At 48.0% G+C, this 26,543-nt stretch overlaps 1 protein-coding gene across 7 annotated transcripts in view; it reads right to left on the bottom strand.

The window, feature by feature from the left end:
- Positions 1–26,543, bottom strand: part of MAP3K3 (mitogen-activated protein kinase kinase kinase 3) — a 2,022,699-nt gene that overhangs the window by 696,555 nt on the left and 1,299,601 nt on the right. For all 7 annotated transcript variants that reach the window (XR_013594968.1, XR_013594969.1, XM_078645061.1 and 4 more), the window contains exon 12: positions 21,512–21,660. Coding sequence is in view for 5 of the 7 variants with exons in the window: in XM_078645061.1 (XP_078501187.1) it covers positions 21,512–21,660 (149 nt within the window). In the remaining 2 variants the exon portion in view is untranslated. The remainder of the gene's footprint in view (positions 1–21,511; positions 21,661–26,543) is intronic.

Consider the following 26,543-nt stretch of genomic DNA (forward strand, 5'->3'; position numbering starts at 1 on the left):
CAAGATTTAATGGGTGGTTTAGTATCTTTACGAAAATCTGCTGAGCACAATTTACTGAAAGCTAAAGTTTCCTATAAGGCTCAGGCTGACAAACACCGACGTTCCGCCCCATCTTATCAGGTGGGTGACCAAGTGTGGCTGTCCACTAAGAATTTACACCTGAAAGGGAACAGAAAGTTTCAACCAAGGTTTGTGGGTCCATATTCAGTGGAGGAGGTGTTGGGGCCAGTCACAGTTAAATTAAAGTTGCCAGCGAGGTTAGGAATTCACCCAACCTTTCATGTGTCTTTACTTAAAAAGATTAAAACACCAATGAGATTGAATAAGCCTCCAGATCCCATAACCCTTCAAAGTCACCCAGAATATGAAGTAAAAGACATCCTTGATTCCAAGTACAAGAGAGGAAAACTCTTTTATTTGATAGATTGGAAAGGATATGGCCCGGAGGAGAGATCATGGGAGCCAGTTACTAATATTCATGCCCCACAGTTGATTAAGAGATTTCATGTTAGGAAGCCCCTCAAGCCAGGACCGATGAATCGGTCTTTGAGAGGGGGTACTGTCAGGAACCTCAGGATTGCCACAGTGTGTTGTACTGTAGGTTCAGCTAAAAGACGTTCTGTGGTCAGGTCTAGTTATGTTGGCATTTGGTTCCCTTGTAGCAGCAAGAAAAACTTCCCCCAAGATGGCCGCCGCAGTGGCCGTCCTTCCCCCCAGTGAAGTTGCAGTTTAGTGTATCTGGGTTCGGTGCGCGTTAGGAACTGCGCACTTCAATCTCGACCCTGAGCTGAGAAGACGTGTTCCCCGCATCTCCGCGTCAATGGTCGTGACGGTAGAGTGCGGATTTTCTGAGGAATGAGTTGGGTGTGACGTTTCCTGCGTCTAACTCGTTCAGTCTAGTCAGAGTTCCTGAGGTATTTTTCCTGTGAAGTAACAGTATTCCTAATTCCTTGACCGCAGCTCTCCTGTTGCCTGAAGAGACTCTGCAGTTTCAGGTGAGAGTTCTGGCGGTTACTCAGCCTGGAGTGTGAGGTGAATAGACACGGATTCCAAGACATATTTAATACAGCACGAGTCAAGCAGCACCAGAATACCGTTTACATTTATTCTGTGACTAGAGTTTGAACTCAACAAGCCTATTGACTTTGACTACAGAAGAAGAGGCAGTAGGAGATAGTGAGAGAGACTTTGTTCCCGTTGCTTCCCAGTAGCAGAAAAAAGAACTTTCGTCATAACAAGGACAGTAAGAAGTTCTTCAGTAACCAGCTGCGTTTTTCCCCCGCTCGCTCCCCTCTTCATTGCGCTTGCCCTAGTCTTTCCTTCCCCTCTCGTTTTCCTTTTCCCTTTTTGCGCGCTTGTGGAGTTCGGAGACTTTACACACGCAGTGCTGGATTACTTCCTTCAACAGACCCCCCTTTTATAGTCTCTGCAGAAGAGTTATCAGGTATAGGAGATTATTTAAGAGTCCTTATCGAAGAACTGAGTAAAGAGGTAGAGTTTCAGTATTAACCACTTCCTAATCTTTCCACTTAGAAAGAACTCTTCCTGCAAAGAAAAGATTTCATAGAAGAGACGCATTGACTTGAAAATACCTGGTAGGACCAATTTTGATTCTAAAATGTATAGAGCTGATATCAAGTAGAGGTGAGGTCTTATGTATCCCTGTTCTGTGCATTAGGTATCCACGAAGGTGCAGAGGCTTAGGAGCCTCACTACTCCCGCTAACCCAGAGGGTACCAGGTGTCGTTAATTACAAGGTGTCTCTTCTCTGTCCAACTCCCCTTTCCCCGCCTTTTAGTGACATTGCTCTTGCAGCGGTGGTACTGGAGGACGGGGCATTTGGGATAAGCATCTGGACTGCTCCTGCGAAGATTCTGGAAGCCTTCTGACACTGACCATGTGAAAGTGTTCTGACAGAATGTATTGATTTAATACTCTGAGGTCTAAAATGGATCTGAGTGAGATGTCCTATTTGGGAATAAGGAAGTTCCATGTTGTATTGGATCTGGTTATATTGCTCCTTTTGATAAAAGAGCTACAATCTGTTGTTTTAGCAGAGGTTGGTGCTGAACAGAGAGGTTGTGATTGGGAGGAGGAATGTTTGGAAGAGTGGTGATGAGCTCCAGACAATAACCATGTTGGATAATAGCCATCATCCATTGATCAGTGGTGATGTTCTTCCATTGTGTCAGAAAGAATTGCTGACACCTCCCTACAGGTGTCAAATGTTTGGGGAGAACATAACTGAAGTCATCGTTTGGTATTGGTGTTACTGTCTGTGCATGTGGAATTTCCACAACCACGGCTTTTGAAATAATTTGCTCTATAGGATCCTCTGTAAAACCCCGTTAAAGGTGAGGATTGGGTCTAGCCCTTGTATAATGCTGCTGATGTGTTAGTAGGAATAGGAGGAGTTGTGCCCAATGGGACAGAGGGTAGGTAGGGCCACGTTGTACTTTGAAAAAAGGGAAGTGTACCTAAGCCTCTGATATCAATTTAGACAATAAATGCGGAATTACGGATAAACAAAACTTTATTGGTTTATCCTGACATTGATTTATGTCACTTTTTTTGGATGAATCATCAAGTATTTTTTAGATCTTGGCAGCAAAAAGAACGTAATCAACTTCATGTGTTACCATGTAAACGCTAAAAAGACGCCGATACCACAAGGACAGTAGGGTGGAGGTGTGGAACACAGGCCTGAACCAATAAAAATACAAAATATGAGCAATCCATGCATTCCATAGAGTAAAACAGAGCAAAGAGATGGGCCACACCAAAGAGGGTCGAAGATGGTAACAAAAGTAAATCAGGGCAAAGAAGTTGCCTGCCTGTGGTACCAGCATGGATATAAGGGAAGAGAAAAGATGAAGACGAAGTCCCTAAAAGGGGAACTAAGTGCATAGGTAGCTCACTAAAATGCCTCCAAGGCATACAAAATAATTTACTTGAGAGCGAGGAACAGGCCTATAGTGCATCATACAACATAAATAGAATACATGTCACAGAGTAAGTACTCGGGTATGACAATTCAAGCGTTACAAAGAAGCCATAGAACAGACTCCTAGGAGACCGCAAAGCAAGATATGTTCCAGATAGCTGGAAATGAAACCTGTCACTGACAGCATAAAGGAGATGAAAAGTAGAGGGATGTCTAAAAAGACAGAAGGGATACTCCGGGACCGGGCGATGCCTGTGAGAAATATAGTGATCCACAGGGAGCCATGTTTCAGGTTTAGTCCAATCACCCTTCAGGATACCGAAAAGACAGTCACTATAATGAAGTACAGGCTCAACGTTAGACTGGGCAGGGTGTAGAACATCAATTAAGGGGTCCATTGACAATTCCACTGAAGGAAGGTGTAAATCCAGGGCAACCGAAACTCGATTCAGCAATCCTGTCAGTGCAGAACTCACCTCTGTAGCCAAACAAGAAGGAAGCTGGCAAAGATTTGAAGCTACCGGCGATACCGAAGTCAAGTAACCAGCTAGATTGCATAGGGGGATGGGACTGTCACCGAAATTGGAGGGGGACACAACACCACATGTAGTACTTCTACAACCATAGTCCTCAGACAGAAAAACCAGAGGGGGGAAAGTCCGAGATGGTCAGCTCCATCTGTGCCGCATCCGACACCGTAACTGAAATCAGTTGATGCCGAGAAGGTGACGCCTCTACATCAGAAGGAGCGTCAATGGCACCACTGCGGGAGCCGGAAAACAACAGCTCGATGCCGTCAACAGAGTTGGCAGACCAGAAACAGGAGCCAAAGGTGGAAGCCACGATAGGCTGTGCATGGGTGCCGCTAAGGTGTCAGACACAAGAAGCCAACCTTAAGCCGAGGGAGAACCCACCAGCAGAGTCACAGGCATGACCTCATGAACTTACGTGGGGCCCGAGGGTGCTCCGGAGGGAGGCGACGACCCAAGAACAGAATGAAGTGATTGAGATTATTGTCTCATCTGGGTCAAAGATGCCCAAGCCCGGGATAGGTGGGGAGATGCGAGGCGTATTTTAAATTGCTTTTACATTTTCGAGTAAAGGATGTTGTCTTATGTAAAATGTTATGGTTTTAACTAACTGTAAAATAAACAAAGTAACAATACTGATGCCTTGGCACTTCAACAGAAGAGCGGGGACAAGCGGTAGGTGATGAAGGCAGGAGGTATAGCAACTTCGACTGCGGTCACAGAGACTTACCCCCGGACATCAAAGGTGAATGATGCCTCCGGGAATGGCTCCTAGAGCGGATGTGCAGACAGTCCCTAGAGCGCGCAGGGGGCCGAGGACGATGAGAAGAAGTTGATGACTGTGACATCTGTGCCGCTAGGAGCTTCATTGGATGTTCCCTGTACGCTCTCGGTCAGAGCTGGTGACAAACAGTCGCACTCGTCGGAGTTGTGGTGCTCAACCAGACACCAATTGCAAACCGAAGGAGGATCTATGGCGGACATTTGTCGTGCACAAGACTCACAAGGCTTGAACTCCGAGGACATTGAAGAATAAAGAAAAAGCCACACTGCTCCGATGAAAAAAATGTAAAGTAAGCCGAAAACGGCCAGAGAAACTGCAGTGCGGATCCACGTTGTTAGCACAGAAAAGTAGGAACTGACGTCAGTGCATTGGGGCGGGCATATATGGACTCCGTTGACGTAACATGTGAGAGACATCGTTGCTGCTGAGGCGCTCAACGCCTTCTACTGACACCCAGAGGTACTACTGGAAAACATTTCTAGATCGAGCCTGGCAAGGATTCTAAGATAAGGAATCTGCGGCTAGATGTCTCTATCAGATCAGGTGGACGCAATAGGGGTATACTAATCTCATTCAACACAAATTTCACTCTTTAGACATATGTGATTGGTATGTGAGGTAACATTTCAAAGAACAATACAGTTATGAACTAAAGATCTTAAAGTTCAAATAAAGTTTCAACTAAATAAAGAGCAAAAAAGTGAAAACTATAATCAGCAAAAATTGCAAAAAAGGTGAAAAGATAATAAATGCCTAACTGTTTATTTAGAAGTCAACGAGCAAGTTAAAACTTCCAGAAAACTCCTTAAGTCCCCTTGTCAGACTATAAGGGAGTACAATGTGTAGCCTCTAAAACATTTTCACATTTTTATCTCCAAAATCCATTACGCCTCCAAACCTGAAGTAGGCAGCTGCTACATTTCAAATGCTAGAATTCAACAACAATATTCCTTCAGGAGAGACTTTGTTGACTCCATAAATTGACTGCACTGAGCAAACAGGGAAGCATTATTCTAAAGAATATCAAGGTATGCCATAAAATTGCAAAGGACAAGTGAGTGCTAGATACTGTAAAAAATAGATTTTTTAATAATTAGGTTTTTGCATCTAGCCGGTGGAGTTGCTACTCTTCTTTAGAGGGATGAGGCAGAGCGTAAAAGGTAGGCAGGGTGATACTGGCCTAAAATTTAAGGGGTGATCACTTTCAGTAAGAAGGACACTCGTGTCCAAAGGACCAGCTTGCCCAGTTAGAATAAAACGCTGTAGGAGGCTGGCTTAGTATATGGTGCACACTTATTTAAGTGAAGCACCTTGCACTAATCCAGACAACCCATATGGTAATTTTAGTGGTCTTAAACAACCATAGAAAGCTCTCTACGTGGTAGCTGTGGAGAGCAGCCTTAGGCTTAGTCCAGAAGGAGTGTTAAGCAGCTTGTTTTACCAGATCTAATCATGTAGTGTAGATTAAATGAAAAAAGAACCACACAGTCTATTTATAAAAATGTGTATATTGATTATGCAACACACACTAACACATTTGTATACCTCCTACCCGGAGATATCAACACAAAAACACACAATACTTCAGTTGCGAACAGGTAAGTAAGCACAATACACAGTGGGCTCCATGGGGAGATCAAACCATATTCTAAGAAAGTGGAATGCGAACTGCGACCGAAGTCAGGACTTGGACTTGGTGACTTAAAAGAACTGGGGACGCAAGGAACCACCCAAGGTAAGTACCCAGGAGCCCCACTGAGGCTGTATGCAGAGTGGAAACACAGTCACATACTCAAAAGAAGTCAGAGGGAAAGCAGCAGTTGGACTTTTGAAGGATAAGGACCCTAACCAGTGGACCCTGAAGAAACCCAGTGGAAGACAGAAGGTTGGAGAGTCAACCCACCCGTAGATAAACCAGGAACCAGGATTCCTACACCATAGAAGTTGGATGCATTGGTGCGAAGTGACATCGGAAACCGCCGTAGACCACAATGGAGGACTTCAGTAAAGATGCCGCTAGCGAAAACTGTGCAAGAATCCGATGGTATCCAAAGGTGGCTTCTTGAAAAGAAGAACCTGCAAGAAGAGGGGGAAGAGTATTTGCCACTCGGAAGTGATCAGGAGGCACGGAGGAGCAATGCCCATCGTTCACGGAAGATGCAGGAGTGGCGGCGGTGACCTTGTTGTTGAAGCCGTGAGGACCAGGACACTGTGGAAGAGCACGAGCTATTCACAAGTCGAGAACCAGGGGGTCCGTGTCCAGCAGGAGCACCAACAAGCCTTGGCAGCAGCAGAAGATGTGGAAAACAATAAGGAGCACTGTTGGAGAGTCCCTTGGACCTTGCTGGTCCCAAGTGCAAGAGTTTCAGAGCAGGCAGCGAGCAAGCAAGGGATCCCACAGAAGCAAGATAAGGCCCTCGAGAGGACCCACAGGATAAAGGCAGAGGAGTCGCAAGAGGACCGCGAGTAGCTCACCAAACATGAAGTCCCAAGGTGCAGAGGATGCAGTGAGAATGAAGATCTTGGCAGGAAGAGATGCTGGAGGCTGGAGCTTCTTGTAAAGATCTCTGGAGTGCAGTGCCAACAAGCCTTGGCAAACAGCAAGTCGGTGCGGTTCTGGTGAGCGATACTGGCCTCAAAATTGCAGAGAGGACAGGTCAGGTCTCATGGGAGCTGAAGAACCACCCTCTGTGTTGCTGAGCCTTTCGAAGTCCGTGGGACGTGAGGAGCAGCATACTGTTCAGCTTCTTTGCGGTGACTGCAGATGCATGGGGGCTACTCCTCCACTCCAAAGGAGGGTCTTTGATGGCCACAGGTCTGTTGAAGATCCTGGAAGAAGCACAGACGACGAAGAAGACTTGCAGAATAGTGAGACAAGGAGCAGCTGGAGTCTTCATTCAGTCTCAGTTCCAGGCAAACTCCAAGTGTTCTGACGGTCGAAGAGTGACGTGGTTTCAGGCATGAGTGATGAATCTGAGGACCCACCCACAGGTAAACCCTTTTATACCCTAAGAAAGGGGTTAGGACGACTCATGGGTCCCTCCCAGGGGAGGGGCTGGACAGAGGGGAGGATACTTCCATGTCCTTTGTGCAGTTTCGCACCAGAGTGAGAGCCAAGGGTTCCCAGAACTGGTTCTAACTACAGTATGCAAGGAAGGCACCAAATGTGCCCTTCAAAGCAGTCTGGTGGTGTTGGTAAGAGCCCAATACACCAAGTTCTATCTGGACGGTGGTTACACCTCCCTGTGACAGGAAACCAATTGTTCTACCTTCCCCTGCTCGACCTCAGCTCAGAAGCAGGAGGGCAGAATCGTGTCTGGGGTCGGCAGCAGAACTAGTTTGCTGGCAGACCCTGGAAATCTGTTACCGGGAGTAATGGGGGCTTTTTGGAGGAGCCCTCCAGTACATGGAATCATACCTTCAACATCGATAACCTTGTTGGGGTATGAGTCCAACATGTTTGACACCAAACATGCTCAGGTTCGGCACAGCCAATATATAGTTAGCCATTGCGTATTGACACATAGCCACTATTTGTATCAAAATGGCTGACTGCACTTATAACCCAGCATCCTGCCTTCAGGATTGAAAGGCCTGCCTTAGGGGTGACTTATAGGGTTCTATTGTAGTGACCTCAGATATAAGAAAAACATATATAAGTCGTAAGTGGTGCTAGCACAAGCCTACACAGGATGCAATGGCAGGTCTGTAGTAACAGTTTGAGTAGTCTTTCATGGGTGGCATAATATATGTTGCAGCACATGGGAGACCCCTGGTGTACCCATGCCCTAGGTACCTTAGTACCATATATAGGTTCCTGCATAGGTACACCAGGAGCCAATTGTGGAGGTACCAAAGTACTTGACAAATTTAGAGAGGAAGCAAATTTAGAGAGGAAGCACAGTGGCTGGGGTCTTAGCTAGACATGTCAAAAAAACATACTAACACCACAAGAAGGATTAGTTACTTACCTGTAATCTTACCTGTAATCCTAGTTCTCTACCAGGGGTATCCTCATCAAAGTCATAAGCATTAGAATAATTCCCGCCCATGCGCGGGACCCCGGAAACACTAAATTATATGTGCCCCACATATATAGAACCATATACAGGGACAGGTGCCGATTTGTTGCGAGTAAGAATGCCAGTGTGGATTCGATCTTTTGACACCACCACCCACTGGGGGACAATTAATAGTGAACTGATGTAGACATACAGCGACTCACTGAAGGAGGAGAGAAGTCGGCACTACAAGTACCAGGAGGCCCGTGCAGGGTCACACCCACTGGGGCGGGGCACTATCAGAGATAAATTGGTGCCTAAAAAACTGCTGTATGTCACATCCTACTTCCGCTGCCTTTGAAGAAGTTAAGAAAACGAAACGCGTCGGCAATCTGCGGACTGAATCTTTGTGATGCAAAAGACCTTTCCTCGCATGGCATTGCAATAAAGAAGGGTGGCTATTGAAAAACCTGTTTGGGCTCTTCTACAGCAGGCGCTTTTTTCTGACGGAATATTAGCGGCTTGTGTCTGAGCCGCGGAGGGGTCCCAGGCGCTGTTTACCAACGCTCCTGCTGCGACGCCAACCGACGCCGCAGATACAGGGACAGGTGCCGATTTGTTGCGAGTAAGAATGCCAGTGTGGATTCGATCTTTTGACACCACCACCCACTGGGGGACAATTAATAGTGAACTGATGTAGACATACAGCGACTCACTGAAGGAGGAGAGAAGTCGGCACTACAAGTACCAGGAGGCCCGTGCAGGGTCACACCCACTGGGGCGGGGCACTATCAGAGATAAATTGGTGCCTAAAAAACTGCTGTATGTCACATCCTACTTCCGCTGCCTTTGAAGAAGTTAAGAAAACGAAACGCGTCGGCAATCTGCGGACTGAATCTTTGTGATGCAAAAGACCTTTCCTCGCATGGCATTGCAATAAAGAAGGGTGGCTATTGAAAAACCTGTTTGGGCTCTTCTACAGCAGGCGCTTTTTTCTGACGGAATATTAGCGGCTTGTGTCTGAGCCGCGGAGGGGTCCCAGGCGCTGTTTACCAACGCTCCTGCTGCGACGCCAACCGACGCCGCAGATACAGGGACAGGTGCCGATTTGTTGCGAGTAAGAATGCCAGTGTGGATTCGATCTTTTGACACCACCACCCACTGGGGGACAATTAATAGTGAACTGATGTAGACATACAGCGACTCACTGAAGGAGGAGAGAAGTCGGCACTACAAGTACCAGGAGGCCCGTGCAGGGTCACACCCACTGGGGCGGGGCACTATCAGAGATAAATTGGTGCCTAAAAAACTGCTGTATGTCACATCCTACTTCCGCTGCCTTTGAAGAAGTTAAGAAAACGAAACGCGTCGGCAATCTGCGGACTGAATCTTTGTGATGCAAAAGACCTTTCCTCGCATGGCATTGCAATAAAGAAGGGTGGCTATTGAAAAACCTGTTTGGGCTCTTCTACAACAGGCGCTTTTTTCTGACGGAATATTAGCGGCTTGTGTCTGAGCCGCGGAGGGGTCCCAGGCGCTGTTTACCAACGCTCCTGCTGCGACGCCAACCGACGCCGCAGATACAGGGACAGGTGCCGATTTGTTGCGAGTAAGAATGCCAGTGTGGATTCGATCTTTTGACACCACCACCCACTGGGGGACAATTAATAGTGAACTGATGTAGACATACAGCGACTCACTGAAGGAGGAGAGAAGTCGGCACTACAAGTACCAGGAGGCCCGTGCAGGGTCACACCCACTGGGGCGGGGCACTATCAGAGATAAATTGGTGCCTAAAAAACTGCTGTATGTCACATCCTACTTCCGCTGCCTTTGAAGAAGTTAAGAAAACGAAACGCGTCGGCAATCTGCGGACTGAATCTTTGTGATGCAAAAGACCTTTCCTCGCATGGCATTGCAATAAAGAAGGGTGGCTATTGAAAAACCTGTTTGGGCTCTTCTACAACAGGCGCTTTTTTCTGACGGAATATTAGCGGCTTGTGTCTGAGACGCGGAGGGGTCCCAGGCGCTGTTTACCAACGCTCCTGCTGCGACGCCAACCGACGCCGCAGATACAGGGACAGGTGCCGATTTGTTGCGAGTAAGAATGCCAGTGTGGATTCGATCTTTTGACACCACCACCCACTGGGGGACAATTAATAGTGAACTGATGTAGACATACAGCGACTCACTGAAGGAGGAGAGAAGTCGGCACTACAAGTACCAGGAGGCCCGTGCAGGGTCACACCCACTGGGGCGGGGCACTATCAGAGATAAATTGGTGCCTAAAAAACTGCTGTATGTCACATACTACTTCCGCTGCCTTTGAAGAAGTTAAGAAAACGAAACGCGTCGGCAATCTGCGGACTGAATCTTTGTGATGCAAAAGACCTTTCCTCGCATGGCATTGCAATAAAGAAGGGTAGCTATTGAAAAACCTGTTTGGGCTCTTCTACAACAGGCGCTTTTTTCTGACGGAATATTAGCGGCTTGTGTCTGAGCCGCGGAGGGGTCCCAGGCGCTGTTTACCAACGCTCCTGCTGCGACGCCAACCGACGCCGCAGATACAGGGACAGGTGCCGATTTGTTGCGAGTAAGAATGCCAGTGTGGATTCGATCTTTTGACACCACCACCCACTGGGGGACAATTAATAGTGAACTGATGTAGACATACAGCGACTCACTGAAGGAGGAGAGAAGTCGGCACTACAAGTACCAGGAGGCCCGTGCAGGGTCACACCCACTGGGGCGGGGCACTATCAGAGATAAATTGGTGCCTAAAAAACTGCTGTATGTCACATTCTAATTCCGCTGCCTTTGAAGAAGTTAAGAAAACGAAACGCGTCGGCAATCTGCGGACTGAATCTTTGTGATGCAAAAGACCTTTCCTCGCATGGCATTGCAATAAAGAAGGGTGGCTATTGAAAAACCTGTTTGGGCTCTTCTACAACAGGCGCTTTTTTCTGACGGAATATTAGCGGCTTGTGTCTGAGCCGCGGAGGGGTCCCAGGCGCTGTTTACCAACGCTCCTGCTGCGACGCCAACCGACGCCGCAGATACAGGGACAGGTGCCGATTTGTTGCGAGTAAGAATGCCAGTGTGGATTCGATCTTTTGACACCACCACCCACTGGGGGACAATTAATAGTGAACTGATGTAGACATACAGCGACTCACTGAAGGAGGAGAGAAGTCGGCACTACAAGTACCAGGAGGCCCGTGCAGGGTCACACCCACTGGGGCGGGGCACTATCAGAGATAAATTGGTGCCTAAAAACTGCTGTATGTCACATCCTACTTCCGCTGCCTTTGAAGAAGTTAAGAAAACGAAACGCGTCGGCAATCTGCGGACTGAATCTTTGTGATGCAAAAGACCTTTCCTCGCATGGCATTGCAATAAAGAAGGGTGGCTATTGAAAAACCTGTTTGGGCTCTTCTACAACAGGCGCTTTTTTCTGACGGAATATTAGCGGCTTGTGTCTGAGCCGCGGAGGGGTCCCAGGCGCTGTTTACCAACGCTCCTGCTGCGACGCCAACCGACGCCGCAGATACAGGGACAGGTGCCGATTTGTTGCGAGTAAGAATGCCAGTGTGGATTCGATCTTTTGACACCACCACCCACTGGGGGACAATTAATAGTGAACTGATGTAGACATACAGCGACTCACTGAAGGAGGAGAGAAGTCGGCACTACAAGTACCAGGAGGCCCGTGCAGGGTCACACCCACTGGGGCGGGGCACTATCAGAGATAAATTGGTGCCTAAAAAACTGCTGTATGTCACATCCTACTTCCGCTGCCTTTGAAGAAGTTAAGAAAACGAAACGCGTCGGCAATCTGCGGACTGAATCTTTGTGATGCAAAAGACCTTTCCTCGCATGGCATTGCAATAAAGAAGGGTGGCTATTGAAAAACCTGTTTGGGCTCTTCTACAACAGGCGCTTTTTTCTGACGGAATATTAGCGGCTTGTGTCTGAGCCGCGGAGGGGTCCCAGGCGCTGTTTACCAACGCTCCTGCTGCGACGCCAACCGACGCCGCAGATACAGGGACAGGTGCCGATTTGTTGCGAGTAAGAATGCCAGTGTGGATTCGATCTTTTGACACCACCACCCACTGGGGGACAATTAATAGTGAACTGATGTAGACATACAGCGACTCACTGAAGGAGGAGAGAAGTCGGCACTACAAGTACCAGGAGGCCCGTGCAGGGTCACACCCACTGGGGCGGGGCACTATCAGAGATAAATTGGTGCCTAAAAAACTGCTGTATGTCACATCCTACTTCCGCTGCCTTTGAAGAAGTTAAGAAAACGAAACGCGTCGGCAATCTGCGGACTGAATCTTTGTGATGCAAAAGACCTTTCCTCGCATGGCATTGCAATAAAGGAGGGTGGCATTGAAAAACCTGTTTGGGCTCTTCTACAACAGGCGCTTTTTTCTGACGGAATATTAGCGGCTTGTGTCTGAGCCGCGGAGGGGTCCCAGGCGCTGTTTACCAACGCTCCTGCTGCGACGCCAACCGACGCCGCAGATACAGGGACAGGTGCCGATTTGTTGCGAGTAAGAATGCCAGTGTGGATTTGATCTTTTGACACCACCACCCACTGGGGGACAATTAATAGTGAACTGATGTAGACATACAGCGACTCACTGAAGGAGGAGAGAAGTCGGCACTACAAGTACCAGGAGGCCCGTGCAGGGTCACACCCACTGGGGCGGGGCACTATCAGAGATAAATTGGTGCCTAAAAAACTGCTGTATGTCACATCCTACTTCCGCTGCCTTTGAAGAAGTTAAGAAAACGAAACGCGTCGGCAATCTGCGGACTGAATCTTTGTGATGCAAAAGACCTTTCCTCGCATGGCATTGCAATAAAGAAGGGTGGCTATTGAAAAACCTGTTTGGGCTCTTCTACAACAGGCGCTTTTTTCTGACGGAATATATATATGTATATATATATATATATATATATATATATACAAATAAGCAACTGCAGCCTAATAAATATCAGAGCTGAATATGCAGTAAAGAATTTTCAACATACATGATAGAAATGCATTAGAAACATGAGAAACAACATCAAAGCTTGTTTAGAAACTGTTGTAATGCTCAGAAAACAGTAGAAATTCCGTTAAACCACTGAAAGCATAGAAAGCCCCCAGGCTGCATTGGAAATACCCAGTCTAAAAAGACTGAACAGCTAACCTGTAGCTGCATAGCAGTAAACTGACACTGTGCCTTTAAGGCACTCCTGACCCCCAGCTTCCCATCATGCCTCAGGGGAGACAGTTAGGTCAGTTGTTCTTTGCGGAGACTAAATAAACCATGGAACATAGGCTAACAAAATCTCCAAACAAATAGCAATCCTTTGCCCGGGGAGGCGGGAGGGTTGCTTATGACTTTGATGAGGATACCCCTAGAAGAGAACTAGGATTACAGGTAAGTAACTAATCCTTCTCTTCCAAGGGATCCTCATCAATAGTCATAAGCATTAGAATAGAATAGCGAGCCTCACCTCATCTCCCTGCGGGCAAAGGAAAATACATGAAAAAACATCATAAGAACACTCAGGCAAAAAACCCAAGGTAGGATAGAGCCCTATCCAAACAGATGCCTCAAAGAAGCCTGGCCCAATTGAGCATCAGCCCTGGAATCAGATTCTAGGCAGTAGTGCCCCGTGAAGGTATGAACTGATTTCCAGGTCGCAGCCTTGCAAATCTCCGACATAGGGACGCCATGCAAGAAAGCCACTGTGGCCGCTTTCCCCCTGGTGGAATGCGCTCTGGGAGGTAAAGGTAAGGGCCTTTTCGCCAGCTGGTAAGCCAAGGTGATACAGGATACAATCCATCTAGAAATGGATCTTTTCGCTGCAGGAAACCCTGTTCTCATGGCGCCATAGTTGACAAATAACGGGTCTGTCTTTCTTATACCTTTAGTACTGCTAAGGTAAAACTTAAGTACTCTCTTGAGGTCTAGAGAGTGAAGAGACTGCTCAGCTGGGGATGCAGGATTAGGAAAGAAAGACGGTAGGGTAATGGACTGGTTGATGTGAAAATCAGACACCACCTTAGGGAGAAAAGAAGGATGGGCCCTTAGCACTACTCTGTTGTGATGGAACACAGTGTAAGGCTCACTGGTGCACAGCGCCTGGATCTCGCTGACTCTGCGAGCCGATGTAATGGCAACCAGAAAGGCGGCCTTCCAGGATAAATGTTGTAGTGAAGCCCTATTTATTGGTTCAAACGGGGGACCCATCAGTTTGGACAATACCAAATTAAGCTCCCAAGGAGGAGAAGGGCTTCGAACAGGGGGGTAAACTTCCTTTAGCCCCTGCAAGAAGTCCTTAACCACATGCATCTGGAAAAAAGAAGGCTGCATAGGAGACGTCCTATAGGCCGTAATGGCAGACAAATGCACTCTGATGGAAGCATACTTAAGACCAGATCTCCCTAAGTGTAGGAGGTAAGGGGGAATAACATCCTCCTGGCCCTTGGTCGGATCCAGGTGATGTTCCCTACACCAAAGAAGAAACCTCTTCCACTTAAACGCGTAAGACGTTCTTGTGGAGGGCCTTTTTGCTTCTCTCAATATTTGCATACAATCAGGAGGCAGATTCAAATGTCTGTATTGGAGGACCTCAGGAGCCATGCTGTTAAGTTCAGGGAGGGAAGGTTGGGATGAAGAATCCTCCCTCCCATCTCGGACAGAAGGTCCGGCCTGCAGGGCAACCTCCTGTGTGGAAGTACCGACAGATGAAGAAGGTCCGGGAACCACCACTGCCGTGGCCAAACCGGAGCCACCAGGATCATGGTCATGTCTGATCTGAGGAGCTTGGACACCACCTTCGGGATCAGGGACAGAGGGAGAAAAGCGTAAGCAAAGGTCCCTGACCAGTCCATCAACAGTGCATTCCCCCGTGTCCCTTGTCGATGGAATCTGGACGCTAAGGCGTGGCATTTTGCGTTTACGTCGTCTGCGAAAAGGTCTATTTCCGGACGACCCCACCGATGGAAGAGGTCTGCCACCACCTCGTCGTGCAGCACCCAGTCTGGTTGGTCTTCGAAGGGCCTGCTGAGTGCGTCTGCTTTGATGTTTAGCTCGCCTGGCAGGTGCACTGCCATCACTGTGAGGTTCCTGGCGAGCAGCCAGTGCCTGCGACTCCAGGGAGAGGGGACGCGACCGGGTTCCGCCCTGTTTGTTCAGGTAGAACATGGTCGACGTGTTGTCGGTCTGGACCAGCACCGAATCTGACTCTATGGCAGGCAGAAAAGCTTTCAGAGCTAGATGGACCGCTCAAAGCTCCAGCATGTTGATGTGGTAAGTCTGCTCCTTGGTAGACAACCGCCCCTGTATCTGGAGGCGCCCCATGTGCGCCCCCCAGCCTTGGAGAGACGCGTCCGTCACTATGGATTGTACACGGGAGGGGCTGATGAAAAGGAACTCCCACCATCAAATTGCACTGTTGAATCCACCATGAAATGGAGGATCTCGCCGCCTGGGAGAGAGATATTCGATCCTCCCATCGACCTGTAGCCTGATCCCACTGATCCTCTAGAGACTGCTGCAAGGGACGCATCCGCAGTCTGGCGTGGGGGATGAGGAAAATGCACAACGCCATGGATCCTAGCAGAGATGCTACCTGCCGGATCGTCGGGCACTGTGCCTGGAGCAGAAGCTTGCATTTCTGCCGCATTGAGGACAGTATCTCCTCCGAAGGATACACTCTTCCCACGCCTGTGTCCAGAACGGAGCCAAGATGGTGGATGCTCTGAGTGGGAGTCTGCACTGATTTGTCCTAGTTGACATGGAGGCCAAGATTGTGCAGGTGCCGCAGGCAAGTCTGAAGGTCGTGATTCACTTGCTGCGGAGATGGACCTTTCAGCAGCCAGTCGTCCAGATATGGATAGACGAAGAGACCTTTTTTGTGTAGGAAAGCCGCCACCATCGCCATACACTTGGTGAAGACTCTCGGCGCTGACTTGAGGCCGAAGGGCAGAACCTTAAACTGGTAGTGCTTGTGGCCGACCACAAACCTCAGGTACTTGCGGTGGTGTTTTGCAATGGCAATGTGGAAGTACGCACCTTGGAGGTCCACCGAACACATCCAATCTCCGACTTGAAGATGTGGACATATTTGGTGAAGGGCCAACATGCGAAACTTCTCTTTGATTATAAACTTGTTTAGAATTCGAAGATCCAGAATAGGTCGAAACTTGCCCTCCTGATCTTTTTTGGCGAAAAGAAAGTACCTGGAGAAAAGGGAAGGTTGAGGATCCTCTGTTGTGCGTCAGGCTTCAGGCCTGTGAGTCTTAGCCAGGCCGACCTCCTGGCGCATACTCCATGAGCGTAGGAGTGGGCAGATAGTACTGCACCATCCGCTGCCGTACTAATCATCTGATTAGCCACCAGGGAACCCTCCGTGACAATCTCATCGAAATCCTTTTGATCTTCTTTGGGAAGCTTGGTTTTAAAACGCTCTAAAGATTCCCAGAGAGCTCTATCATAACGGCCAAGCAGCGCAGCCACGCTGGAAACCTTAAGAGAGGAGGCCGCAGATGTACAGACTCTACGACCCCTACGAGTCCTGGGATCTGTTCTCTTTGTCAGGTGGCACAGAAGAGGATGCTGACACCGCATGAGTCTTTTTGGCAGCCGCCACAATCACGGAGTCTGCAGGTGGATCCGTTCTGACAAAGACAGGATCCGATGAAGCCGGTTTGTACTTCTTGAGGAGACCTGCTGGCACTGATGTTATAGTCGCTGGTGTCAGAAAAGTGTCCAGAACGGGGTCCAAGATCCCCGGGACTAACGGAAGCAGAGGTCTAGATGCCGTTTTCTGGTGGAGAGTCTCGAAAATCACCGTAGTCGTGACTTGCGGGACTGACATCTCAATATTGAGTTTCTTTGCACCCCTTTGTAGGACATCATGATAGGTGTTTATATCATCTATGGGAGAGACCCTGGAAATTGGGCTGTCCGATAGCGTGGGAGAGTAATTTCTCCTTGAAGCGCGGGTGGATGAAGAAGAGGAGGTAGAAGGTGTCCTTCTCCTTCGCTTAGGCTCCTTGCGCCTTCGTTCCTGCGACTTTCCGACGCGTTCCTCTCGCCTCTGAGAACGCAATCTCACGACCCTTCTCTCAGGAGATGTGCGTCTGGGAGGACTTTCCCTGTCTGCCTCCTCAACCAGCCTCTGAAGAGGTGAACGATGCACTACTCCTGCATGCGTTTGGTAGCGCCAGAGTCCCGCCAGTGACTCAACGGTAATTGCCATCTCGGGGACAACCTAGCAGCCGTCTGGACTTCTTTGGATCTTGAGGGAGACTTTCGGGCGCGTGCAGGCACTTTCGGTGAGGCAGATCTGCTTCTGGAAGACGAGTGGCGCGAAGCTGACTCTGTTACCATCACCACTGAAGCCTCCCTCGACCTCGCCGAGCCTCGACGGCGATCCGTGGTGTCGATGATCCCGCCGCCTGCTCGACGTCGAGCGTCGCCTGGACGGCGACCTGCGGTGAGCTGGTGAACGCTCCCTCGACGTCGAACGGCGTCTGTCCGTCGACGTTGAACGCCTCCTGGACGTTCTAGCAGGCTGCGGAGGGGTTCGTCTATCCCTCGACGCTGAGCGCCGTCGAGCCAACGCTGGAGACCCATGCCTCGACGCCGGTCACCGCTGTGATGGCGACGGCGGAGGGGTCCGTGCACTCGACGTCAATCGCTGGTGGGACTGCGATGATCGTCGAGATCCTGCCCTCGACGTCGAGCGTCCCGCCGACGGAAGGTCTTTACCCCTCGACGCCGAACGTCGTCGAGATGACGATGGCGGAGGGGTCTTGTTCCTCGACGCAGATCGTCGCCAGGTTGACGACGGCGGAGGGGTGATACTCCTCGAAGCCGATCATCGCCGGGTTGACGACGGCGGAGAGTCTCGGGTTCTCGACGCCGATCGTCGACGGGTTGACGAGGGCGGAGGTTCCCTCGTTCTCGACGCCGATCGTCGCCTGGTTGACGATGGCGGAGGGTCTCTTGTCCTCGACGCTGATCCTCGCCGGTTGACGACCGCGGAGGAGACTTGCCTGTCGACGCCGATCGTCGCCCAGTTGACGACGGCGGTGGATGATCCCGAATCTTCGACGAGTCTTTTTTCGACGGCGAGCCCGCCGTCGACGGTCTTTTCTTCGACGAATATCCCTCTTGAAGGTCTTTTCTCAGCGCCGAGCCAGACGCTGAAGCAGAGGGACGCGAGGACGTGTGCCTAGAAGTGGATCTAGGCCTCTTGGATCCCTTCTTCACAGGGGACCCAACGCTAAATTGACTTGCCAGACCATATAGGGTAATCCTCGCCCTTTCCTTCAAAGTCCTGCTGGTAAGGGTCTGACAAAGAGGACAGGTCTTGGGGTCATGATCCTCAGGAAGACAGAGAATACATACCTCATGTGAGTCTGACAAAGAATAACTATAGCTCAGGTACTCAGGAAACAAGATCACTGCAGGCAGTGCTAATTCAGGCACAAGGAATAGCTATAGCTCAGGAACTCATGAAACAATGTAGCAGCTAATTAAGGAGAAGGGAAAATGCTGCAGTTCGGGAACAAGGAATACTAAGGCTCAGGGGTCAAGGTAGCACTGCAGGCAGTGCTAATTCAGGAACAAGGAAAACAGCAGCAGGTAAGGAACAAGGCATAACTAAAGCTGAGGAAACAAGAATAGCAAAAGCTCAGGAGCACTGGAAACAAGTATCGGTCTCACCGGTAAACAGCTACAATGACCAACCTTGGCCTGAAGGGAGCTGGGGCTTATAAAAGCTCACAGTAATCACATGCAGCAGGTGTGAGCAGGCTAGCAGCAGCCAGCCACAGGTGAGCTGAATTCCTCCACCCATCCTTGGCCTGCAGGGGTGGAGACAAAGCAATGAGCAGGGAATTCAGGGTAATGGAGTTTCAGGCAAGAGTAGGCTGGCTTCAAGTATAAGCAGGCTGGCTTTCACAAAACCAGGCATGGATTGGGAATGGATGTCAGTTCCCAATAACTGTCCAAATGGCTGGAAATCAGGATATTCATGCAGGGGAGGGTCTGGAAGCTTATTAAAAGACTGGAAAGTCCCACTATGTGGCCCCCTGGTGGTGGGTACGAGAGCACAGGGAGCGAATCGTCACACTCTGGGTAGGAGTGGTATTGGCGGAAAGGCATTCAGGAGACCTGAGCTCCACTCTAGATGAAAAGCGTATCCGGGCAAGAGCGCCTTGGAAACTCCAGCGCGCAGAGCTACTGACATTTCTCGTTCTCGGCAGTAGTGAACAGTTTTAACCAAGGCTCTCCCCACTCTTGGAAGAGACTTTGAAACCATCTCTGAGTGGAAATGCCACTCAAGATCTGCTAGGCATCGATGGCTGAGTTTGTCCGCTCCGACATTCAGAGTGCCCGACAAAAGTTGAACCAATAGGGAAATTCTCCGATGTTCCAGCTATGTTCAGAGGTGAAGGGCCGCTTGTCAGAGGGTCTACGACCCCACCCCGCCCTGTTTGCTGCAGTACCACATGGCGGTGTAGTTGTTGATGAATACATGCACTAGCCTCCCCCTGATGAGTACAGAAAGACTTTCAATGCCACTTGGATCGCCAAAAGCTCCAACAGGTTGATATGGAGTTGGATTCCACCGGAGACAAGAGTCCTCAGATCTCCACCTTTCCCAAATGGCCGCCCCAGCCGAAGAATGACATGTCTGTCACTGCAGTTACATCTGGTTCAAGTCCGGACTTGAACTGGACTAATAAGGGAGAAGGGTATGTTGCTGACCCAATTGCAGTTCGTTAACCACCAGTGCAGTGCCCTCCGAGATCTGGACCATATCCAAAAGGTTCCTCTGATGCTGCGCCCACTGGAACTGCAGGTACCACTGCAGAGTCTGCATAAGCCAATGGGCAGGAGTCACTACCAGTATGAAGGAGGCCATTAGGCACAGCAGCCTCAGAGTATGTCTCACCGAAATACAGGACAGAGGCTGAAACATCAGTAGCATAGTCCGAATATCCTGTATGTGCCGCTAGGGAGATTAAGCCCGTAATTGCACTGCGTTCTGAATGGCTCAGCTGGAAGGGAAAAACTGAGAAGGGGTCAGGTGTTACTTTGAAACGCTGATAGTGAGCCCCAGTGAGTGCAGGAGGTCTGCCGTAGTCTGGAGGTGGGAACGACTGCCTGGGACGAGTCCGCCTTCAACAGCCAGTCGTCGAGATAGGGGAAGGATGGCACCCCCATCTTTGCAGGTGGGCTGCATCCATTACCCTGGTGAACACCCTAGAGGTGCTGGAAAGGCCAAAGGGGAGCAGAGCAAACTGAAAGTGCTTGTGTACCACCATGAACTGCAGGTAAAAGCTTTGGGCAGACAGAACTGGGATGTGGAATATGTGTCCTGCAAGTCCAGCGCTACCATTACGTCTCCTAGGTCTGGCGCAGATCGGACTTGAATGAGTGAGAGCATTTTGAATTTCTCCTTCTTCAGGAAGAAATTGAGAGGGTGTAGATCTAGGATAGGATGAAGGCCTCCTTCCTTTTTGGGCACTAGAAAGTAGCAAGAATAACAACCATGTCCAACGTCTGATGCAGGTACCCTCTGTATGGCCCCAATGGCCAAGAGAACAACCACTTCCTGGAGGATTAAGGATATGTGGTTCTCTGTCATCCTCTTGCGAGTAAGGTGGCATGGATGAAGGGGTGGTCACAAAGGGGAGGTAGCAGCCTCTTTGGACAATCTGGAGAAGCCAGCAGTCAGATGTTATCAACCTCTAGAGGTGTAGGTGATGGCCTATCTGGGTTTGGGTCGGTGGACTAGCCTGACCTCTGGCTACCTGACCCACGAGGTCTGTGGGTACTGGGTCCTCTGCAAACAGGCCAAACTGTAAATCTATTTTTCCAAGTTTCTTGGAGCACTGCTCCAAAATGCCTGCATTGATGAGCTGCCCCTGAACAGACTGTTGGAATTCTGTACATGGGAGTCCTCACCTTTAGCCCACAAAGTGGGAGCAGGAAAGAGATGGGAAATAAAACACTTATTTACAGAAACAAACTACTTTTTATAAACACAATAACAAAACAAGCCCAAAGTGAGCATGCACATTAAAATAATGAGAAACAATCAGACAGTTACTTTCATCAACATATAGCTTTTCTTGTGCATTAGCCACATTTTTCAAGTATCGGCCAAGAAATATCAATTTCTATAAAAACAGTATGGCATTTACAGAAGCTTTATTTCTATACACCTTGCTAGTTTCAGGACTGTGTGGATCAAACTGGACTTGCTTGGCTGCGAGTTCTCTCCCAGTATCTGCGTCGTAGCATGAATAAACCCTTCCAAAGGCTCCCTGCCCCAACAGCTTGCCTCGCCTCCAGTTGATTGGGGCACTCGGGGCTACATGTCCAAAAAAGCAAAAAAAATATATTGATAGTTTGAAATTTTCTTGTACTTCACGAAATATCTCAAAGTAAACAACACAAACACAAGACAAAAGTATACACACTAACGGCAAACTAATTTTAAAATAATAGCCAATTAAGCATAATCAGAGCAAATAAAAATAAAAAAAATTTAAAGGTGCATTTAAATTTATGACCTCTGTTTCAGAATGCTTTGCATTTGATGCTTTGCTAGTTCTCATTGTTTTAAAATTCCAATGTTATTGTAATAAGGGTTTTACCAGGCAAAAGGATAAATTACTTCCCTGTAATCCTAGTTCTCTTCCAGGGGGTATCCTCATCAAAGTCATAAGCACATGAATATTCCTGCCCATGCGCGGGCCCCAGAAACATACAAACCATATATGTGGAAACTATATATATATATACATATATATATATATATATATATATATATATATATATATATATATATATATATATATATATATATATATTACTGTTTCAGTTTCATAAACTTTTATTCGATTATCGGTTGTATAATCATAAAAAGTACATAGAGAAAAACATTTCCAGCACTTAAATGAGTTTAAAAAATACAGCAAAATAAAAGTAAAAAACGTACTAGAAATAAGGTTTACAGTTTTAAATACTTCTAATTAGTTTAGAATGTTTTGACGTGTTGAAATAACTGCTTTTAGGAAGGTCACTATAAGTTTTGCTACATGGGGCGTGTTCAGAGACTGCATGAAGAAGAACGCAGTATTGCATTGTCTATAGCCACTGGATCGAAGAAATGGAATGATGCACGTTTTCCGTGGAAGTTTATAGTATTTACAAAATAAAATAACGTGGATCGTTGACTGTGGGGAAATTCCATCACATGGGCATTTTATCAGGTTGTGGGACCAATTTTGAGTATCAGGAAATGTGACTAAACGAAAAAAGATGTTAAAACGAAGTCTTGTTAGTAAAAATTTCTCATAATTTGATAAGAAATACGTCAGGTATAGTTGTATGCCTTTGCAGGACTGTTGTGCACAGATTTTTTCGTTGGAGGGTTTTAAAATCTCAGCTTGGTTCCGCAGTTCTCGCAGGTGGCCCAAACACATTGATTTTAATTCTTTCCTGGAGATGTCTTCGATTGTAGCGGGATCATCAAAGTAAGTTTTGTGGCCCAGGTCATTAAAAAAGTTCCAGATGTAAGTCAGCCAAGGAATTTTTCGCCAGTTTGACAGGGCTAAACAGTCTGTGATAAGGGAACGGGTTAGATGGCATTCAGGGTTGGTCCATATTCGGTGCCACAATAAAATTGGTTGGGAGCGGATGGTGTCTACAATATACTCCATACCTAGCTCACGATGCGAAGCTAGTATCGGGGAACTTTGGGGGAGGGCTAGAACATATTTAATAAAGCCATTCTCTGTTATTTGTAGTTGATCTATGCGTCCATATCCCCAGACACCAGCTCCGTAGGTAGCCACACTGTGGCACTTTGCATAATATATGGTTAAAAGTTCGGGTGGCGCTGGTTTCCCCAACTTCCTCGAGAACGACATCAAGGCCGATGTTGCCCTCCGAAAGTGAAGGTTTCTGGCATCAATTGCCTGGCGCCAGTTTACCGCATCGTCCACTAAAATTCCCAGGTAGGGGTAGACTGACGTTTTTTCCAGCTTCATTTTATCGACCATTATCGGTTTAGGGTGTTTGACCCTAGGACCAATATGCATTATAAAGGTTTTCTTTATGTTTATTTTGAGGCCGAGTGAGTCCATGAATGTGGCATATTTGTTAATTTGTATCTGGAGTTGATTCAGAGTCCGTGCTAAAATAACTGAGTCATCAGCGTATAAGAGTGTTGGTATCGGACGCTGATTTATCTGCGGTAAGTCCTGGCTCCCTTCCAGCATAGCCTGCTCAAGCCCATTTGTGTAAAGGTTGAACAGGAAGGGAGCCAGTACACAGCCCTGTCTTACTCCCTTCGTTATTTGGAATGAACGGGACAGTTCACCAGTGATACCAAATCTTACACGCCCTGAGGCATTAGAATATAGTTCACGTAGAAAGGCTATTAATGGAGGGTCCACTCCAAGGTCGCTGAGTATTTGCCAGAGTTTTGGGTGTTGGACGCAGTCAAATGCCGCACTTAGGTCGACATAGACGAGGAAGATGTTACCTCCTTTGGCGCCAACGTATTTCCCCGCCAGAAGGGCAAGGTTAAGTGCCTGCTCCACAGTCCCAAGCCCCTTCTGGAAACCATATTGTAGGTCGGTTATGATGTTATTCTCCCGGGCCCATGATTGTAAACGGTCCAGGAGCACTCGACCCGCGATCTTACCCATGCAGTCCAGAAGAGAGATTGGTCTGTAGCAGGCTGGGTCGTTGCGGTCGCCTTTTTTGAAGATGGGTAAAAGGACTGACGTCGACCACGACTGGAAGAGCCCGACCGAGGTTACAGCTGACATGACCCTAGTGATTAGCTGGGACCAAAAGTCTACATTGTGAAGGAAGATGTCCATTGGAACTCCATCAGGGCCAGAAGCCTTGCCAGATTTTGATGCCCTGATTGCTTTAATGACTTCGCTGAGATGGAAGTGGATATTTATCGGATAGATGTTGTTTTCCCGTAGATGGTCCTCGCTTGTTCCTGTGCCGTTTCCTGCTGCAAGGCTCGCAGGTGGGCCAAAGATTTTTGAAAAGTGGGTGACCCAATCTTCTTCCGTTATTGCCACGTCTAGATGGTTGGTTTCTGTGCTATTTGTCAGGAATGGGGACCTTATGACTTGCCAGAATAGGGTGCTGTCCTTTCTTTGGGAGCTGTCGTGCAGTTGTAGCCAAAGTTCTTGTTTGATTTGTTTTTTACGGTCCCTTCTGGCAGAGTTATATGCTTTTCTTAAGTTAGAGATTTCTAGAAGGTCTCTCATAGGTCTATGTAGAGCTTCTTTTAGAGTTGAGAGTGCCTTCCGACAAGCGGTATCAAACCATCTCGTGGTAGGGGGGTTGTTATTCTTTTTTAGCTTGACAAATAGTTCATCCCTTATCGTTTCTTGGATACTTTGGAAACTACTAACGATTGTTTGAGGTGATGCCTCCAGGGACATACATTCAGATATCCAATGCTCGGATTTTCCGAGAACCCTCTGGGTTATCTCTTCCGGGTCAATCTTGGCCCATTTGACCGTATAGCCATTTAATTTGTTCATGGTAAGTGAATGCTGGTTAAAAAGGCTCGGCTTTGCAGGGTGGTCATTTGCCAGTTTGATGGTAATTCTTACACTGAGTGGATAGTGGTCACTCGTTGGGTTAGTCCCAGTTTCAAAGTGTACTAGTTGCCCTTTAAGTGAGTGAGAGGCTATTATGTAGTCTATATTATGTGTGGAGAAGTGTGGCTCAGTGGTTAGAGGCGGCAGACCCGGAAGCTGAGATCAGCTGTAGACCAGGGTTCGATTCCCCGCCTCGGCGGGTCTCGGGCTCAAAAATTCCACGGACTCGACAATTCTCGCTCCGGTGCCTACTCGACTCACGGGGTCACACTCTGCGACTCTGGGCAATAGCTTGCTTAATCTCCACTACGGCCCCTCGCGGCGGGATGCCTGGCTTTCACCTTGTGAATACCCTGCTGGGGTATCTCTCACAGGGGAATACCAGGACGGGTTCCCTAAGCAAGCGCCTTAAGACCCCTGGGTGAAACGTGCGCTATATAAATCGAAATACATTTACATTTACATTTACATAGTAGTTAGGAAGCCTCTTCCATGGAAGGTTGGTAGAAAATCCTGCTGCGGGTCTACTAGTTCGTTCACAAAATCCAAGTCTAAGGAGAATATAATGTCATTCAGCTTACTTCCACAAGTCGAATGCACGAAATGGGGAATGGGACTTGCAAGTTCGTTTTCCAGCCCACAGATTCCTCTTTTATGATTTGGGCATAGAGGCAAGTTAAAGTCACCACCCCACATAAAGTGTGTTGTGTTTTTGTCGTTTTCGTTTTGGAAAGTTGCTAAAGAAGTAGCAATCTCTGTTAAGTTTGACCAACAATCCGATGGGCCCAAGTTGTTATAATAATTGATAAGAATATAGATGTTACCAGTTGTGGTGATTATCTGCATGATTTGATATGTTGAAGATTCTTTTAGCAGTCTTGTAGATTTAAAGGGAAGAGTATTGGCAACATAGATCGTAAGCCCCCCTTTGGCCTGCCCATGTTTCCCTGCACTGCTGGGGTGAAGAAGGTTTTGTATCCCGTTAGATGCATCGGGATTGTGCACCATGTTTCTTGCAGGCAGAGGATCTGGTGTTCCCTGGCTGTATCAAGCCAAGGCTCTAATGTTATCTTGGAGGACAGACCTGCGACGTTCCAGTATGTAATGGAAAGACTCAGATCGGTGGGTTCCGGGGATATGTGGGAAGGAGGTAATTCCCTCAAGGGACTCACTGTCGGGGTGTCTGTCGGATACCCTGTCTGAGTCTGGGGAAAGTTGATAGGATCTCTTGAAGCTTTTGGTTGATGAAAATGTGAATCAGGCCCAGTCCCCAGGGGGTCAGTGGTTATAGCGAGCGTAATATTTGTGGAACTGAGGGAGACATCTATGTTTGTCTCTGACTTTTGGTTTATGTTGAAAGGGGAAATTTGTTTTACTTTCAAAACAGATTTAGGTGAAGGTCGCTCTTGGGTTAGATGTACTGGTGGGTAAGTGATATTAGTGTTCTTACTCTTTGATTCAGACCAAAACGGTCAATCCACCATCTCTAAGCAGTCAAAGCGATTTTGTGTAGGAAAGCCCTGCCAACCTTCATAAGATTGGTAGGGTCTATCCTGCCAGTACTGCCTTGGCCAATCTCTAGGTATGTTTCTGTTTCCGTGGTCATAGGTATGCC

Source organism: Lissotriton helveticus, chromosome 5_1, assembly GCF_964261635.1.
Source record: "Lissotriton helveticus chromosome 5_1, aLisHel1.1, whole genome shotgun sequence".
Lineage (NCBI taxonomy): Eukaryota > Metazoa > Chordata > Amphibia > Caudata > Salamandridae > Lissotriton > Lissotriton helveticus.